At 41.0% G+C, this 20,838-nt stretch overlaps 1 protein-coding gene across 1 annotated transcript in view; it reads left to right on the forward strand.

The window, feature by feature from the left end:
• The window catches only part of LOC149440955 (protein diaphanous homolog 2-like), a 371,719-nt gene extending 361,868 nt beyond the window's left edge, over positions 1 to 9,851 (forward strand). The window contains exon 4 of the mRNA XM_089657933.1: positions 35 to 9,851. Within this exon, the coding sequence (XP_089514059.1) occupies positions 35 to 99 (65 nt within the window). The 3' untranslated portion in view covers positions 100 to 9,851. The remainder of the gene's footprint in view (positions 1 to 34) is intronic.
• Positions 9,852 to 20,838: the final 10,987 nt, after the last annotated feature.

Consider the following 20,838-nt stretch of genomic DNA (forward strand, 5'->3'; position numbering starts at 1 on the left):
ACTAACACAGTCTCTTCTATTTTATAAATTTCAGATAACCGCCTACCTGCTCTGGAAAGGTCACGTTCGAGGCACCACGGCAGACCGCTTGCTACATGAGTCGAAGAACACCAACAAAGAATTTGGCGCTGCGCCCTTTACGGACGTATAAAGGAACATCAGCGATTGGCCAAAGTACTACAACTCGCACTTGGGGAACAAAAAACTGGCAAAAACAGAGGAAGAGGCGACTTTTAATTTCTTTAAAAACTCTCCAAGGGACGCTGCGTCTGGCGCTTCTGTCAAATGAAATGAGTTAAAGGAAAAAAAGAAAAAAAAAACTCTTGTAAACAGTGTTAGAGGTTGTGGTTATATAAGGTGAAGGGCAGAACTTTGTCCCTCAGGAACTACAAGTCCCAGCCTGCCTGCTGCTGTGGTTTGGGGTTCCTCAGGGGCTGAGTGCTGCCGGTTCCAGTGCCTGGTTTAAAGGGGAACTCCAGTAAGGATATGGCTGGTACACGTTGCACTGTATTAGCTTCTTGTAGCTTTGCTTGGTCATTTTTTTTGGAAGTAGTAGAAGTCCCTGCACTGAGAGCTCCGAGTCAGTTTACAGCAGTTAGAAATTAATTTAAAGGAAAGGCAAATGGCTTTGATCCTGTGTAATAGCAAATCATAACGGCTGCTCAGACTTCATATTTTAGGTAGCGTCTCTAAACTGAAGTCCGATTGGTGGTTATAGGGTTATTTACTTAACACATCAAAACGTATTGCACTTAGTGAGTACAGGGGCAGGGGCGGACTGAGAACTCATGGGGCCCCTGGGCAATAGGGGATCATGGGGCCCCTGTGTCCTTGCCCAAACTCAAAAAAGCCTATGAAAAAGGTACCAGGGGCATCTCATGGGGCCCCCTACTGACCCCGGGCCTCAGGCAGTGCCCGAGTTTCCAAATGGTCAGTCCGCCCCAGTACAGGGGATGTCTTAGTGAGTACATGGGGTGGACAAAATAAAGCAAACACCATATGATAGAGGACTTATACTGGTAAGTAACTGATGGCCTTAATCAATAATGAGTGCCCATTATCAAAGAGGTACTGTCACCTTGCCCATGCCCACTTGACCTTTCTTTACTCGCCTATGCGCCTTCCTTGCAACTAGTGCTAACATCAGCTTGTTGAGGTTGTGACGTTACTCCCTTGGTCATGTAACACTGCTGGGGTCTAGACATTGGTTACTAGTCTCCAACATTATCACAGGACAGGGCAAATGCACTCCCAAACCCATACGTACCGGGTAGTGTTGCTGGCTGTGATGGAGGAAGGAGTGGAAAGCAAGGCAAGTATAACCCTAGGTTCACACGCAAGCGTTTTCTGCAGCATTTTGCGTTTTTCCGAAATGCAGTACAGTCCATTTCACATGATTACCTATGGGACATGTTCACATCTCCGCGTTTTCACCTGGTGCGCTTTTTTGGAAAGGGTCAGGATTTTTTTTAATGCATTAAGTTCCGTTTTTGGTTCTATAGACTTCAATGGAAATGCTGCAGAAATGCATGTATTACGTTTTTGCCTCATTTTTGATGCATGTTTCATGCATTTTACATTTTAAATCTGCCTAGCAACAAGAGAAAAAAAAAAGAAAAAAAGCAAAAAGCGGCAAAAATGCAAGTGCAAAAGTGCAAAACGCAACGCAATGCAGAAACAGCTCAAACACAACCTGCATATGTGTGAACCTAGCCTAAGTGAGTTGGGGAAAGATGGCCAAGGTGACATTGTCCTTTTTAAGTGCAGCAACCCACAGTAGCCAAGTGGAATCCATCATTGGCTAACCTCATTTCTGGTTGATTACCTTTTAAATTAACTTAACTTTTTTATTGAATAAGGTCATAAAAACTAACTTTATTGGACAAGTTTTGAGAGAAACATGAGACAATTAACAGAGTTCCAAAGAAGACAAATGGTGCTCAAAATACAGATACAACATTTATCAGGAGGAACCATCTCAAAGATAGCTTATGCCAAACCACAGAGGAATATTAGTTGCAAGTCAAAACCCTTTAGAAGGGATAGAAAGCCTCCAGAATTGCTGCAAAACTTGCTACTCTGTGACCTGGTCTAAAAAAAAAAAAACACATATATGCTTCAAACAGAAGGACCACAGTCCTTATTCGGTGCTTTACTTCTAAACAGACTTAGGTGTTTCCATTATTTTGTCCAACCTTAAGCTTCTCAGTGTCAGAGACTTTGGAGCTACTGCCAGCATGCATCCGAAAACTGTATGCAAACTTCTTACAAAACCTCATTATCATTCTATGGAGTTCTCCTTTCCATACTGAAATTACCTATGTGCACGAATGTAGCTGAGAATTTATAGATAAAGATATATTCATGTAAAAAACAAGATATTATGGTAAATTTGAGGCACTGTTACTTGTAAATGGCGGCAGAAACTTGCATATTTCATGTTCTCGTCTACGCAGATATTGCACACGTCAGAGGGCCTCTCGCCTCAGTCACACTAGTGTTTTTATTGTGCAGATAAGTGCTACTTAAAATTTTTACTGTTTTTATTTAATGTCCCATTGTAGTTGTAGAAATGGGCTTTTAACCTAACATGCTAACTATGAAACTGCAATGACACCCTTGCTGATTATTAGGTGTAAGTGTTTGATCAGATCTGTCTGTGATACCAAATAGCACCCAGATGTTGCCCATTCTCCTTTTCAGCAATAACAAAAAGAAGGTCTGCATTACTACACTGAAAATAAATGGACCGTTTGAGTGTCATGACCAGCAAGAACACCCTTCTTTAACATGGAGCCTAATGAACAGCCTTTAGGTACAGGTCCATTGGTTTGTGTGGAGGTGCTGCATTGTGCGGTGGCAGGGAACACACAGTTGCAGGAAACAGAATTTGTATTAAAGTCAAATTTCAAACTTCACAAACAGCCCGGCAGGAAGGCCCCCAACTGGGATCATTCTCAGATGAAACAGTGATGTATAGAGGAGCAAGTATTGGGTGTGCCTACAACGTTTGTCTTGAGAGGTGGACTAGGCATTGGCCAGTCTGTACCCAAATGGGAGTATTCCAGGAAGAGCGGCATGTCCCTATCCTTTCCGTACTCATCTGTAACCTTTCCCTACCACTATCCACTGTCCCTGACAGGTAACCTGTTCCTACCCTATCCACACGCAGAATGTGCAGCAAACTCAGGAGCCAGGGTCTTAAATTGAGTCTTCTTGATCCAAGATGGCCACCAGAGTCACATGTAGTAGCAGCATCCAACTGGACAGCTTCCCAGTGACCCAGGAAACCATAGAAGAGCCATGTTCCTCTTGACTTCCTCCCCTCCTGCAGTGCTGCTGTGGTTGAGGTCCACATGCAGTGGAGAAAGTAGACTGCATCTACCTACAGGCTACTATGGAAAGAAAAGAGCTTCATCTCCACCAGACATGGATTTGTTGGACCGGTTTTCAGATGTATGGATGTAAGGTGCTGGATCTTCTTGTTGTTAAAGTCCCATATCATCATAGACAAAATCAGTTTATAGATCTATCCAGCTTTCGTTTTGCTGTTCTCATCAAACAGAGCCCTTCAGGGAAGGCACCCTGGGTAGGATCCAGATATTGAGGAAGCAAAAAGAACACCACATTCAATGATTGTAGAGTCCATTAGGATTTTTTTTAATTATTTCATATTAGGATAAAATAAAATGTTAACTTTTGCTAATGTTAAAAACCATATTTTGACTGTACAATCATTGGTGTGGTGCTCCTTTTGCCTTTCTTGGTGAAAAGGGCCTAACTAAATCCAGTAAGGTCTATCAACTGAATTTGTCTTTGACAATATGAAACTTCAATAACAAAAATATTCAGATCCTCACATCTATACATTCATAAACAGGTCTGGCATGTCTGGCCAATTCATAACTGAGATAATGTTCTTCTTGTTCAAAGCAACCAATGGACCTGCTTTAGTGGCAGTTCATTGGGCTTCATGATGAAGAAAGAAGTTCTTGCTCATAGTGCCCAAATGATCCTTATGTAATATAGGAAAAAAGACTGCTTGCTACAGGTAACAATTACCATTGAATTAACTAAACATTCAACTGGAGTTGATTGAACTGACCAACTAAAAAAAAAATAGTTAATAACTTGTATACTTTGAAACACCATTGATCAAAGTGGTAGGAAATGTTGAGAAATAGTCATCAAAGTGCAACTGAACAGAACTCCAGACATGGGTTGAGTTTTCATAAATATAATCAGTGTATGGAATGACCAAATGGCAGATTCTTTTTGCAGAGACCATTGAGAGTCACCCTTTTACTGTTCCTGAAAAGGAGAATGAGAATGGCTATACAGACCATTCTTCTATCGGACACTTTTGATAAATGAGGTTGAATATGATTGCCATAGAGTATAATGTGTGTGCCTGCTTTAAATGTAAAAGGTACTTGTGATGTGCTGCCTATGTAGCATTTGCTTACCTCGGTCAAATAATCTGTTTACTCCTTTATTAATTCTTAAAAAATGAATTGTATGGGTCTGTAAAAATATCATGTGTAACATAAAAAGGAACCATCAAACTAGACAAGGCATCTAAGAAAACTTAGGAAAAATGCCGAAGCAGTGACCACCAAAACTACACTCATATCCAGTCTTGAAAACTTCATGTAACTCACAAAAAAATACAGCAAATCTATACTGTTCAGTTAAAATGAGTGCTCACATGTATAACTCCCATCCACTGAGGCTTTCTGAGACAACATGGTCAACAGAGATGTACAAAGGCTTCACAGTACACATTGTCCATGTTTAGCCTCCAACCTCCCTGCTTTGGAGCACAGCCTGTAATGCCTTCTGACATATTAGTCACTCTGTGATGGGCACTGCAGATGTCAATACTTATTGACATTTGCTCCATGCACGTCTCGGATTCTACAGTTTCAGAGAGGAGCATCAGCAAGTACCAATGAGACTGTTGCACTGGGACAGTGCTGGAAGTGGTCAGAAAGCCATGACCAATGAATGAGATGCCCAACCTACAGGCTATAGTTGTATGCAAAATATAGTCTTGAAAAAAAATACCCTTGAATTTCAGGGTTCTCTTACATGTAAATGAAGATCTAAAATCTTGCCATTCATTCCCCGACAAAGTCTTTATCTGTGGTCACTGCATGTCTTTGGATCTTCATGATGACCGGAGATTTCCACAGAACAGACTGGATCTCAGTGCAGATCTACAGACTGGTGGACCAGGAATTGAAATTTGTCCATTTTTGGAATGTTGCTCTGATGACCTGCTCAGAGCTTTGGGTCAGAGATCTTTACGCCCCCAAAAGGACCATGTCTAGGTTAATAACAGATATTTTACTATGTCACCTATAAAATGTTAATCCATATTTTGACATATTTGAAAAGGTGGAAAAATAATTAACTTTTTCAAAAGCATTTATTGTCTTCTCGGTCCACATCGCCCCGAGAAAATCAAATTCTAAGAACAATTTAAATTCCCTTTTTAAAAACAACCAATTAGAAATCAGAATCAGACCTCAACTAAAATGGTGTTTGAAATATTTTTTACCATTAGTGACACCTTTTGTAAATAAGTCCTTTCAGCAGCTCAGCTTAAAACTGACTCGGGTCAATGTCACCAGCCTATGATAGTCAATGGCTCCCCCAGGAAAAACAGCTATAGGCCGACTTCAGTTATGAATTTTGTGACAAGACAGACTTTATTTAAAAAAGATGTATTGCTCTAGTGGGAGACATGGGGCCCCCAATGCAACTGCTGGCTGAAAAAAAAAAACACTTATTGACCTGTTGACTGCTAGATAAAAGTGAGCCAGGTCTGTGTGACATCGGGAGAGGCCCCCAGCACTCTTTTGGCCCACATCTAGTGTAAATGGGCCCTGAGACTCACAGAGTCCTTGTTCAGCTGCACAAATGGTATCTCCACAAGACAGAACTGGAGCTTCTTTAATTATGTAAAATATCAGAAATGATACAACATTGATTCACTTCACTATGGATTAATCATAAATCTAATGCACGTTGACCATGTTGTACCTTTTCTGATAATTTGCAAAATAATGGAAGCTGTAAACCCTGGATTGTCTCTGTGTGAGCTACATGTTTCTGGAGTTGCATGTCTCAGGAGTACATAAGAAAAAAAGTGGTGGCCATTGGTGTCGCCAAGCCTAGAAAACAAAGATCATATTAAAGGTAGAAAGGTTACTAAGTAGAATAAATTGTCATGAGGCATCCCAGGGGGCTCCAAACTTTCTCAAACAAGAGCCAGTTTACTGTTCTTCAGACTTTAGGAAGGTTTGACTGTGGTCATTGGGAGTAGAAAATGTTTCGGAGTCAGGAGGAGTAAACAATGTGTCAGGCATAGTGGTCAGTGAAAGTAAAACAACAATTACTTAGCACCTGTTGCCAATAAAAAAGGAATAGTGATTCATCATTGGTATTAGTAAGAGGAATAGTGCCCCATTGGTACCGTCAGTAGAAGGAAATATGCCCCACTGTTGGTACCAGTGGAAGGAATGGTTCCTCATCATTTACGTCAGTGGGAAGAATAGTGCCCCATCATTGGTGTCAATTATAGAATGAGGGCCACAATGTTGGTGGCAATTGGAGCAATAGTGCCCCACTGTTGGTGTTATTCGGAGGAATAATGCCCCACCACTGATGTCAGCAGGGGGAAAAAAATGCCCCACTGTTGGTGCCAGTGGAAAGGATGGCTCCTCATCATTGCTCTCAATGAAAGGAATGGTCACTAACTATTGGTGTCACTGGGAGATGTAGGATCAGTGGGAAGAATGGTGCCCCAAGGCTCAGATAAAGACAAGAGGAGGGCCACAGTTTGGAGACCACTGGGACATCCTATAGAAGAACCTCAAGCTACAGTTACCAAGGAAATGTTTGCAGATAAGCAGCTTTGTTTTTTATGGGAACATTCTGTAGACTGTTAATTGTGCACAACTGTAGGAAGACAACCAGAAAAGGTTCCTGCTGTCCAAAAATTCATACTTCAACATCCCGTAGAAGCCAAAACAACAGAAGTAATAAATACCAACTAAAAAGTTGATTATTTGACTGCCTGGCCTAAAATTACCAAATTTATCAAAAAAGGTGGCCTTAGCCTTTGATCAGCTCACAATGTAGTTTTAATGTTCACTACATCACTGCAGAATATAGTCTCTCCAGCACTGCGCACGACCAAAGCTAACCAATTAATATCACAGACGAAGGAAACATTTTTACTTGTGTTTGATTAAAAAAATTGTATTTTTAAATTCTGCACTTACAATATTGTACTTTTTACAAGATTATTTTTTAGAAATGTATTGCTTATCTTATTGCTATGTTTATGTAAGATTTGAGAAGATAATTGAATTTATATTGGTATTATAAAACACATTTTATTTGATTCTCCCTTCTTAAGGATAACATTACCTGTTTTTTCCTCTTATGCTGCAATTAGCTCTCGTATACTTGCATGCTTTATGTCTAGGGATGAACTTGCGCTAACATTTACGGGTAACTGGTTTGTATAGTAAATATAGATTGCAAAAGGCATCTAGGATTTTCTGAAATGTATATGTAAATGTCTCCATTTGTTGATCTAAATGTACCAGAGTTGTCCATTTTCAGAGAGAAAGTGGAAGAGTTTATCAGAGACCAGTGCCATCAATCCACTGTTTTAGATGATCTGGCTAGCACCATCTGAAGGGTTGGCTTTCCTAAGCTTAGCCATACAGGGCTCCTTGCCAAAATTCAAGCTGCGGGTAGCCCTATCAACACTACCTGACTCCACCAATTTCAAGTGAAAAATTAAAGGAGCCAGGTGGAACATTTTTGGCTGAACAGTGACTGTATCCAATCAGATGCAGTCACTATTTGGGTATTCCATACCTTGAATATAATAGCGGACATCGAACATTCCTCCATCCATGTGGTTTAGCGTTAGCTTAATTGAAACATTGAAACATTCTGAATTCCAGAGCACCACTCCAGACCTCTATGGTCTAATAGGGTGCCTGCCCAATAAGAGCCCATCTTCATTCATCATTGAGGAAAATGGATGAATAAGAGATACAATCCAATCTCTGCTTTTCCAGATTATTTTATTAGAACATCCACAAAGTAGCTAAGACTATGATGCATCCACTTAACAATCACCACTTCCTTTACACGTGGTGAAATGCATGAAGGAAGTGGTCGTTCTTGGGTAAAGACATCATGATCGTAGCCTTAGACATGTTCCAGCTGGACTTCAGAACTACATTGTCCTTCAGTGCGGCCAACACCTCGCATGGACAGCCTAACCTTGGAAAGTCATTGCATTTCTAGGGATAGCCATACACACATACAGTAGGTTTCTCCATCTACACCTAACAGCACGGATGGATGAATCTCTGCTGCCGGCTATTGTATACAAGCAGCCACCACATGAGGCTACCTGAATACCCAAACAGTGACTGCATCCGATGGGATACCGTCTCTGTTCAGCTGACAATTTTCAACCTGGCTACTTCGATTTTTAAATTCAACTATAGGAATGCGCTCAAGACACAAAAACTCCAAAAAAACTGTGCATACATCAATATAAAATCAAACAAAACATTTAAAAAATGAATAAATAAATCAAGTGTTCAAATTAATATGTAAAAGTCCAAAGTCCCAAAATTTTAATTTGAAACCACCAAGTGCAATCCACCACCAAATAAAATTGGGTGACTCACCAGAGCTATATGCTGATCAATTCACAGACCAGCAACAACGCTATTGCTCTGGGAGTCTTCAAAAATCCAAATATAAGGTGCAATGTTCTGCAGTATTGACTTTTTTTTAGGATGGAAGTAACCGCCACTTTATATTACAGATTGGTTCCAGATAATCCTGAAATAGCTCTCCACACCTCTCTCTCCTAGATCGCTATACGATTCTCCATAGACATTTGGGAAAAGGCAGAAAAGAAGGAATAATAGTGCAGCGAGTTTTTAAAACCAAAACATAGTTTAATTTGAAAACGCACTTACAAACAAGGTGTCTAAGCCGACACCAGCATCACACGCATAGGTATGGTATCACTTGTACCGCTCATCGCGGATCATCTCCAACAGACACAGGAGAAGTGTCACAACGTCTGCATTCAGCTATCCACGCCCTACGCGTTTCGTCACCATGACGTCCTCACGGGGCCGTCTTCATTTTTGAAATGTTTTGTTTGATTTTATATTGATGTATGCACAGTTTTTTGGAGTTTTTGTGTCTTGAGCGCATTCCTATAGTTGACTTTATTTTGACCAAGATGATATAACATTTTTGGGTTGGAGTTGCTGCTGTATTAATTAAGGGTGTGGCGCTTTTCTAAACAACATCTTACTTTGATTTTTAGTTCACGTTTGCAAGCCAGGTGGTGCTGACAGGGCCACCCACGACCTGAATTGTGGCCTTATCAGAATGAATTGACTGAAATTTGAGCCATGTATGGCCAGTCTAAGGCTGGACAATGTTTGAATGAAAAAAAAAACCAAGAAGCTCCAATCAGTGGTAGCCACAGAACACTGTTAACCAGTTGACCAACAGTGATTCTAATCCAGCTGATACGCCATGGTGGGAGAGGTACGCAAACTTGCCCACTTTCTGCCTGAAACCAGGACGAGTATATTTAAACTGGAGTTACTTTGAAGTAAAAGGGTCATCAATGCTTCTCATAAATAACAAAAGCTTGCTAAGGGGACAACTGCTCCAAATCCATTGAGATCCAGGAATCCCCACCATGACTCCAACATCCCTTATTTACCAATTGTGCGCTCACATTGCATTTTGTATGAAATAAAGCAGTGTTTTCTGTTGCTTTACATCCCCATTCTCATTTCTTGTCTGCCTGAGTCCTAATAGGTTCACGAAAAAAAAAAGGAAATGGTATCCAATTTTAAAGCAGACCTTGTACCTCAAGAGTAGGGCCATAATTTACATTCGACCCCATTTTCCATTAGATACTGTCAGAAAAAAAAACAAAAAAAACACCTGTAAAAGAGAAAATAAAAAAATAGTGTACTTACCTTTCCCAGGCTTCCACTCACAGCACTTAGGCAAGAGTGATGTCATCCTCCATCTGGCAAGATCTGAGGAATCTAGAGTACTCCAAATCTCACTGAGAAGAAGCCCCAGCAATGTGCTGCAGTGTCTTCTTGGAGTACCCAGCATTCCCTGTGTCATTGAAGGAAGATGATGAGGCACACCCTGCACCATGGAAAGGTGAATATATTATCTTTTTTTTACCCTACAGGTCCTGTTTATGCCTTTATTTCAAGCATTCCAACAAGGGGAGGGGGCAAAGGTAAATGGTGGACCTTGCATGTAGTGCAAGTTCAGCTTTAAAGATATTGCCTATGAAAACATTTTGCTCTTTTTTGTGTAGTGTAGGGAAGGGATAGAATCTGTCTTTTTCATTCTTTTTATTTATTTATTTATTTTTTGCAATGTCAAATAGTTAGTCTGGCTGAAAAAAGACAAAAGTCCAACCAGTTCAACCATAGAAAAAAAAGTTATAATCCTACACCCACAGTTGATCCAGAGGAAGGCAAAAAAAACCCCCAGCAAAGCCTGATCCAATTTGCTCATGCTGGGAAACAAATTCCTTCCTGATCCCCCGAGAGGCAATCAGATATTCCCTGGATCAACTTTACTTATAAATGTTATATCCAGTTACAGTAAATTCTTTGTATCTAAGAAACAATCCAGGACTTTTTTGAAGCAATCCACTGAGCTGGCCAGAACCAACTCTTGAGAGAGTCTATTCCACATTTTCACAGCTCTTATTGTGAAGAAACCTTTCCGTGTTTGGAGATTAAATTTATTTTCCTCCAGACGTAAAGAGTGCCCCCTTGTCCTCTGTGATGACCTCAGGGTGAATATCTCTACACCGAGTTCTCTATATGAACCACTGATGTATTATACATGGAGATCATATCCCCCCTTATGTATTATACATGGTGATCATATCCCCCCTTATGTATTATACATGGAGATCATATCCCCCTTATGTATTATACATGGAGATCATATCCCCCCTTATGTATTATACATGGTGATCATATCCCCCCTTATGTATTATACATGGAGATCATATCCCCCCTTATGTATTATACATGGAGATCATATCCCCCCTTATGTATTATACATGGAGATCATATCCCCCTTATGTGTTATACATGGAGATCATATCCCCCTTATGTATTATACATGGTGATCATATCCCCCCTTATGTATTATACATGGAGATCATATCCCCCCTTATGTATTATACATGGAGATCATATCCCCCCTTATCAGTTTGTTTGCCTTTTACTGTACTTTCTCCAGTTCCCCAATGTTCTTTTTGTGAATTGGTGCCCACAACTGAACTGCATATTCCAGATGAGGTCTTACTAATGATGTGTTTCGGGGGAAATTATATCTCTCTCTCTGGAGTCTATACCTCTTTTAATACAAGAGAGGATTTTGCTCGCTTTAGAAACCACAGCTTGGCATTACATGTCATTATTAAGCTGGTGATCTACCAGAACTCCCAGATCCTTCTCCACCATTGATTCCCCCAGTTGTACCCCCTAGTATGTATGATGCATGCATATTCTTATCCCCCAAGTGCAGAACCTTACATTTATAAACATTAAACCTCATTTGCCACATAGTTGCCCAATTACACAGAGCATTGAGGTTGATTTGTAAGTTGGAGACATCCTGTAATGACGTTACTCTACGGCACAGCTTGGTGTCATCTGCAAAGACTGAAATGAGATTTATAATCCCAGACCCTATATTGTTTATAAATATATTAAAAAGTAAGAGTCCCAACACTGAACCTTGGGGTACACCACTAATAACCCTGAACCTTGTGGTACACCACTAATAACACTGAACCTTGGGGTACACCACTGACACCCCTAGACCATTCAGAGTATGAATCATTAACCACTACTCTTTGAATACGATCTTTTAGCCAGTTTTCTATCCATTTACATTTGGATTTTTCCAAGCCTGTAGACTTTACCTTACACATTAGCCGTGTGTGGGGAACTGTGTTAAACGCTTTTGCAAAATCCAAGTATACCTCATCCACCGCCACCCCTCTGTCCAAGTATACCATGTCCACCGTCACCCCTCTGTCCAAGTATACCACGTCCACCACCACCCCTCTGTCCAAGTATACCACGTCCACCGCTACCCCTCTGTCCAAGTATACCACGTCCACCGCTACCCCTCTGTCCAAGTATACCACGTCCACCACCACCCCTCTGTCCAAGTATACCACGTCCACCGCTACCCCTCTGTCCAAGTATACCACGTCCACCGCCACCCCTCTGTCCAAGGTTTTGCTCACCCCCTCATAAAAAGAAATCAGATTTGTTTGACAACTTCTGTCTTCTTTGAATCCATGCTGTCTGTTGCTTAAAATATTTTTTTCCCAGCAAGAACTCATCTATGTCTTCTTTAATTAAACTCTCCAGTATCTTCCCAACTATAGAAGTTAAACTAACAGGTCTATAATCAAATGGTAAAGATTTTGACCCCTTTTTAATTATTGGCACCACATTGGCCTTACACCAGTCCAGTGGTACTATGGCAGTCATTAAAGAGTCCCTAAAAATGAGAAACAATGGCTTTGAAATGACAGAGCTCAATTCTTTAAGGACCCGTGGGTGTATGCCATCCGGTCCAGGTGCTTTATTCGCCTTTATTCTGTCTAAGTATTTTTGGATCATATCAGTTGTGAGCCAATGTGGATCATCTGGAGCTGTGTCAATACCATGCCCATTGTGGACAAGAGCTCCCCCATACTCCTTTGTATATACAGAGCTGAAGAAGGTATTAAATAAATTTGCCTTCTCTTTGTCCCCAGTCACCCACTCTAGATTATTTTTTAAAGGGCCTACAAGCGTCTGGATGAAGGTCCTAAAGATATTTCCCCTGTCCCAAAAACACAACAGTATATGAGAGAAATCTCTCCAAAGTGAGGGTGATTCTCTCTTGCACCAGAAATGCAAATTCTTCAGACATGAAATGTTGGATCTCCCAAGACTTTCTGTCTCGGAACAACAATCACACGTACAAACAGGGGTAAATCTCCTCAGAGGGAACACTGACAACAATGAGAACCTGACAGAAGTTCATTTCCTACTTTAGCCAAAACTAAAAAGAAACATTTTAGCTAGAGAAGCAGTTTATCGTGTTTGTTTGTTTTAAGATGTTGAAAGAACCCAGATTTGGCCACCTGTTGCTTTTTCTACTACTGCTGAGGGCTCACACACACAAGCAATTATTGACAAGTGACATTGGTGATATGGTGACATGAAAGTCACTGGGGCAGATGATTAATGGCCAACCATGGATGGATAAGGAAACAGATGTATGCCTGTGGGCAGTATGTGACCACTGCAGATGTTCTCCAAGACAGAAAGCTTTTTAAATGGCAACACAAGGGACATAACATATCTAAGATGGTATGTACATTGTGCCAGCAGACCCTACTGGTAACATGAACAGCTGAAAATACTGACCCATTTTATTGTACTATGTTTGTGCCTTGATTTATAAAGTTCTTTGTCTTTTGAAGAATCAGCAGTCCTGGGAATATAGTTTGGTAGGGCAGGCACTGTTTGTTCCAACAATTTGAGCACTTTCCTCAATTTTATGTCACCCTCAAAGACAAAAATGTATAAGCCAGCAGACATTTTATTCTCAATGTCTATATAGTCTTTAGGACAGTATCCACACAGGATAAATTAAACTAGAGCTATACTTAGAATCAGGGGTGGACTGACCATTTGGAAACTCGGGCACTGCCCGAGAGCCCGGGGTCAGTAGGGGGCCCCATGAGATGCCCCTGGTACCTTTTCCATAGGCTTTTTTGAGTTTTGGCAAGGACACAGGGGCCCCATGATCCCCTATTGCCCGGGGGCCCCATGAGTTGTCAGTCCGCCCCTGCTTAGAATTATTTTTCACAAATACTGTTCCTGTTTAAATGTCTGAAGGTTCTCATTTATCCAGGTCATGGTATACCTAATAGTAGTTAGTCACAGTCAACTGGACTTGTTCTGTGAGGTTGAAGATGTTTCATAACTTCCCCAAGCCACTTTAATTCTCATGAGTGTCCAGAAGATACCCCAACACTTATTTCCGCACAGGTCACACAGACACCTTAATCCAACCACCATGGAATATGTCAAGACAGCTGTTGACTGTCCAAGAATAGGATTGGAGTCACAAAGTGGTTCCACAACTTCTGATACCTTCAATCCTGGTCTAGGACAATTAACATCTGGACATAGGATTGGATACCTGTGAGGATATACTTGGGTATGTTCCTGACAGTCACTGGAACTGATAAAGTTGCTTGGAGAAACTAAAAAAACATTTCAACACTACAGTCCTTTTAAATGGGACTACTGTTAGCTTCCAATTTACATGTCAACATGTCAACACTTGCATTTTTAAGAATGGTGGCATGTTACATTAAGGAGGCCCATTCATTTTGAATAACCTCTCAACCAGCCTCAGCCCACAAGAGCGCATCTGCACCATAAACAACACACTACAACACATCAATTATTCCATGGCGTTGGGCTACGGCACGTGTGCCTTTTTTTCAGAATGAACGGCACTCCACAGCCCGACACATATGTTTGTCCAGAAAGTAATGAGAATGATCATTTAAGAATTATTTTATTGAAAAATCTTACAATTGAACATTGTCTCCTTTAACATATGCACCTTGTGAGTGTACACAACGCTCCCAGTGATTTTTCCATCCTTCATTGAAACTCCGGAAGTCTTCAAGTGGCATGGCGTTCAGAGCCTGTGTAGTGCCTCTTTGCACGTTATCCATATTACCAAAATGGTGTCCTTTCAAACCTTTCTTCATCTTTGGGAATATGAAAAAGTTAAGGAGTCAAGCCGGGCCATAGGATGGATGGAGAAGCATCATGATATTTCAGCCAAAAACTCTCTGACAGCCAAACTACTGTGATTCTGTGCATTGTCCTGATGTAGGATGCAAGTTGAGACAATCTCAGGACAAAAAACTCTTTGTCCCAAGCGACCAGGTAAAATATATGATTCACAGTTTGACAAGTAGGTACAAATTCCTTATGGACAAGTCCATGTGAATAAAAAAAATAAAAACAATAGCCATTGATTTGACTTTTGATTTGCTCATTCAAGCTTTCTTGGAGCGAGGTGACATGGGTGTGTGCCATTCTGATCTTTATTTCTTCATCTCCGGACTGTACTCAGACACCCAGGATTCATCTCCCGTGATCACTCGAGTCAATAAATCAGGATCTCTTTCTAAAGAACAACAGGTCTTGGCAAACAAGTTGAGGGTGTTGCTTCTGATCAGTTGATGAGTTTTGCACACACTTATTACATGTTCAAGTCCTGAGGCACGATTTCATGAACAATTGACTTGGTAATTTATGTCTCCTCTGCAATCATTCTGATTGTGAGTTGTTGGTCATGGTTGAGAACAGACCTCACAGTATCCATACTTTGTTCCTTTTTTGATGAAGAGGGGCGTCCTGATTGTTGTTCAACTTCAACACCTTCTCGTCCTTCCTTGAAGGCCTTGTGCCATCGGTACACTGGTGCAGAAGATGATATCCACATCCATAGGCTTTCCTCACCATTTCCAAAGTTTCTGATGCACTTTTACCCAATTTCACACATTTTATCCCATACTTCTGTTACAAACTTGCATGCATTTTTCTTAATATGAGGCACTTGAAGAGGGTGTCACAAAAAAGAATATCTCGATTCTGACAGGGCTGGAATGCAGCTGATCAGTGTTCTAACGTATACCTTGCACCCCACCCCAAGTGACCTTGGCCAGCTTCTCCCTTCACACAGACTTTCTTGAGCGTAGGAACTTCATTCCCATAATTTCCTGGACACTCCTCTTTATATCTGCATGTTACTGAACCATTTAAATCCCAGTCCAATTCTTAATATAAATAGAGCTCAAGTTTGGAACACTAGTGATCCAATGTTTTTTTTTTTTTTTTTTTTCAAGAAATTTTTATTGAGATATGAAAGGCATAACAAGACATAAACAAATACGGATCACAGTCCGCGCAAGTCTTTAAGCATGTTCTCCCGTAGTGATCCAATGTTAAACCGCAAATGACCTGTATTTTATTTTATTTTTTTTTCCTTTCAAAATCTAACACATTGATTGTGTTGATGGGGGGGGAACTGAGCAATTTGCTTTCTTGCAGGCAATAAAATTTAATCATTTATGGTTTGTCTTAAGCATGAACAAAGACGTTTAGTCTTTTCTGACTGATGGCTTGCTTGTTTCAGGTCAGTAACTCATGAGGTTGATGAAAGGCCCTGAGCCTGCACTTTCCAGAAGTCTATATCAGTCTTTCTCAAACTTTGTCACCCCAAAGGAACCCTTTAATTAAATTTCGGGTCTTCGGGAACCCCTGTTCAAATGAATTTATCAGGGGACAGTGGGAAGAATGCCACCGTTACATTGGTGGTTGTTGACATTGACACTCTTATGGTACTGGTCAGAATTCCATCCCTACAGATGGGGAAAAGGATCATTGGTGTCTTTCTGCTACCTCTGCTATGTGGCGCTGGACCTGGAACCATGCAGGCACCATCAGATGGGAGATCAATAATCCATTGATCAAGGAACCTCTAGCAACCTCTGGAGGAACCCTAGGGTTCCACATAACCCTGGCTGGGAATGGCTGGTCTAGAGCAGGGTCTCCAAACTATGGCCCTACATCTGTTAAAGTACTAGAAGTCCCATCATGCATCTGCCTCTGGGAGTCTTGCCTGTGGCAAAGTCTTGCAAGGCCTCATGGGACTTATAGTACTTATCATATAGTAGCAGAAAGACTCCTTTTCACCGTCTTGCAGTTCCTCAACACCTGGAGGGCCATAGTTTGGAGACCCCTAGAGCCTCCCCATGGCAACAAGAGCAACAATTTCAGGGGGCTATATGTCCATCCAAGACTGCTACAAGGTGACAAGGTAGCTGTGCAATCTCCCTGCAAAATGAAGAGCGTTGTCACCTTGTTACAGGAAGTGAAAAAAAAAAAAAAACACAGATCTACTGGCAGGATAATGAGTCCTAAAACTATGTTATTGGGGATGATTCAGAAAAAAAAAGTATTGTGTTAATGCCATGGACTGCATCACATATTTAATTTTTGATTTCCACTGTAAAGCTGAACTCCGGGATAATCAAATATCCTCTATATGCAAGAGTCATGTATATTCTTCCTTGAATTTCAGAAATCCTTGTGTATTTCTTCCAGATCTGTGCAGCAATCCAGTGTGAGACTGTTCCTTCCTGGGACAAAGACCGCACACTGCTGCTCTCTCTCCTTTTTGCAGGGTGACTGGTCTTGTCTCCGCCCCCTTCCATAGTTATCTACAGGCAGCCTGTAGTAGGTGGAGCCTGCTGTACCCCACCCACAGCTCTGCTCTCTCCTTGTGCAGGGTGACTGGTCTAGTCTCAGCCCCTTCCTGTAGTTTTTTTTTTTACAAGCAACCTGTAGTGGGTGTGGCCTGCTGGGCTCCTCCCACAGCTCACTGCTACTTTTACAAGGTAATAATTGGGTTTACAAAGCCAGTTGGTGCAGGCAAAAACGTGCAAAAACGCAAAGTGCACCGCAAAAAGCACTGCACAAACGGATCAAACGCAAACTGCATAGGTGAGAACCTAGCCTAAGTTCATACAATGATTTTCATTTCAACTTTTTTTAGACTTCTAGAAACAAAGTATATATATTTTTTGTACCCGCAGCCAGCCACGTGGTATTCCACTAAAGTAATTTGTATTTTTTTTTCTTTACAATTTCTCCTTGGTACCTGAACACGCCTGTTACTGATCTATGTATGTACATAGAATTGTATAGTGCTAGAATTGCCGTATCTATTGTACATTCCGATTATTTTGCACCGCTGGACACACAGTGACGACGCTGCAAAACAGTAAATAAAACTCTGAAATCCTGTACATCAATTATTCTCCTCCTTCATAAATACTGGAGCAAACCCAAACCACCAAACGCACCTCCACTGACAGATTTCAAGAATACGTTTTTATGTGTCTGTTGGTGCCTCTCGGATTTTTTTTTCTTTAGCTCCACGTTCTCTGAATGGTGGTTGTAAAATGTTTGCTGTACGAATATCATTTTTACACAAATTGTAACTTCGGTGACTATGCATAATGTGATACTATGCATCCTTATCTCTTCTGCTGTACCATGTGATCATGAAATACATTTAACTTTAAAAAAAAATGTTTGAATGTGTCCAGTGTATTCTTTATTACAATATTTTGTAGAGTTTCAATTTTGTATTTTTTTAAAGACAACAAATAATTATATAGACATACAGTGGGGATCGAAAGTTTGGGCACCCCAGCTAAAAATTTGTATTAATGTGCATAAAGAAGCCAAGGAAAGATGGAAAAATCTCCAAAAGGCATCAAATTACAGATTAGACATTCTTCTAATATGTCAACAAAAGTTAGATTTTATTTCCATCATTTACACTTTTAAAATAACAGAAAACAAAAAAAATGGCGTCTGCAAAAGTTTGGGCACCCTGCAGAGTTAATATCTTGTCTAATCTGTAATTTGATGCCTTTTGGAGATTTTTCCATCTTTCCTTGGCTTCTTTATGCACATTAATACAAATTTTTAGCTGGGGTGCCCAAACTTTCGATCCCCACTGTACACACATACAGTATCTCACAGAAGTGAGTCCACCCCTAACATTTTTGTAAATCTTTGATTCTATCTTTTCATGTGACAACACTGAAGAAATGACACTTTGCTACAATGTACAGCTTGTATAACATGTAAATTTGCTGTCCCCTCCAAATAACTCAACACACAGCCATTAATGTCTAAACCGCTGGCAACAAAAGTGAGTCCACCCCTAAGTGAAAATGTCCAAATTGGGCCCAATTAGCCATTTTCCCTCCCCAATGTCATGTGACTTGTTAGTGTTACAAGGTCTCAGGTGTGAATTGGGAGCTGGTTTGTTAAATATGGTGTTACCGCTCTCACTCTCTCATACTGGTCACTGGAAGTTCAACATGGCACTTCATGGCAAAGAACTCTTTGAGGATCTGAAAAAAAGAATTGTTGCTCTAGATAAAGATGGCCTAGGCTATAAGAAGATTGCCAAGATCCTGAAACTGAGCTGCAGCACGGTGGCCAAGACAATAGAGTGGTTTAACAGGACAGGTTCCACTCAGAACAGGCCCCACCATGGTCCACCAAAGGAGTTGAGTGCACGTGCTCAGTGGTTGTCTTTGGGAAATAGATGTATGAGTGCTGCCAGCATTGCTGCAGAGGTTGAAGGGGTGGGGGGTCAGCCTGTCAGTGCTCAGACCATACACCGCACACTGCATCAAATTGGTCTCCATGGCTGTCGTCCCAGAAGGAAGCCTCTTCTAAAGATGATGCACAAGAAAGCCTTTGACTAGGCCATTCTAACACATGAAGATGCTTTGATCTAAACCATTCCATTGTATCTCTGGCTGGATGTTTCGGATCGTTGTCCTGTTAGAAGGTGAACCTCCGGCTCAGTCTCCAGTCTTTTGCAGACTCTAACAGGTTTTCTTCTAAGATTACCCTGTATTTGGCTCCATCCATCTTCCCATCAACTCTGACCAGCTTCCCTGTCCCTGCTGAAGAAAACCATCCCCAAAACATGATGCTGCCACCACTATGTTTCACAGTGGGAATGGTGTGTTCAGAGTGATGTGCAGTCAGTGTTCGTTTTCCCCCACACATAGCATTTTGCTTTAGGCCAAAAAGTTAAATTTTAGTCTCATCTGAACAGAGCCTCTTCTTCCACATGTTTGCTGTGTCCCTCACATGGCTTCTCACAAACTGCAAATGGGGATTCTTATGGCTGCCATTCAAAAATAGATTTCTTCTTGCCACTCTTCCATAAAGGCCAGATTTGTGGAGTGCACGACTAATAGTTGTCCTGTGGACAGATTCTCCCACCTGAGCTGTGGATCTCTGCAGCTCCTCCAGAGTTCCCATGGGCCTCTTGGCTGCTTCTCTGATGAATGCTCTCCTTGCCCGGCCTGTCAATTTAGGTGGACGGCCATGTCTTGGTAGATTTGCAGTTGTGCCATACTCTTTCCATTTTCGGATGATGGATTGAACAGTGCTCTGTGAGATGTTCAAAGCTTAGGAGATTTTTTATAACCTAACTCTGCTTTAAACTTCTCCACAACTTTATCCCTGACCTGTTTGGTGTGTTCCTTAGACTTCATGATGCTGTTTGTTCACTAATGTTCTCTAACAAACCTCTGAAGTTGCAAAACATTGAAGTTGCCAAAAGGACATAACAAATGAATTTGAATCTTCCAAAATAACTTCTGAAAACATGAATCAGTTCGGAACAAAGAATATACAAAACTAATCTGAATATACAAAACAAGTTCTGAAAAGGTATGATTCTAACATAATGACCACGATGAACGAAATGATTGACTTAAAGAATGAATGCAAAACAAAACACTTTTTTTCGTTGTGCTCATCTCTAATGCCTTGTAGTCCTTAAAGCGGCGTTCCAGTCATTTTTAGGAATTACCCACATTGTAATGTACACCGCTAGTGAATCAAGATATGGATACTGAAATGTAGAAATTTCCCGCAGAAAGTACCTTTTTTAGTAATGTTCTCCATGACTTCCGGTTGGGGCCGCCTAGGCGATGGCGTCATCAGCCTTGCCCGTTGAATCCTGGGATATCTATGTCATTGTTCCCAGGAGTCTATGTGCATTTAATGCGGGTAC

The sequence above is a fragment of the Staurois parvus genome, unplaced genomic scaffold (genome assembly GCF_062004578.1).
Source record: "Staurois parvus isolate SC_StPar_1 unplaced genomic scaffold, SC_StPar_1.0 ptg001044l, whole genome shotgun sequence".
Classification (NCBI taxonomy): Eukaryota; Metazoa; Chordata; class Amphibia; order Anura; family Ranidae; genus Staurois; species Staurois parvus.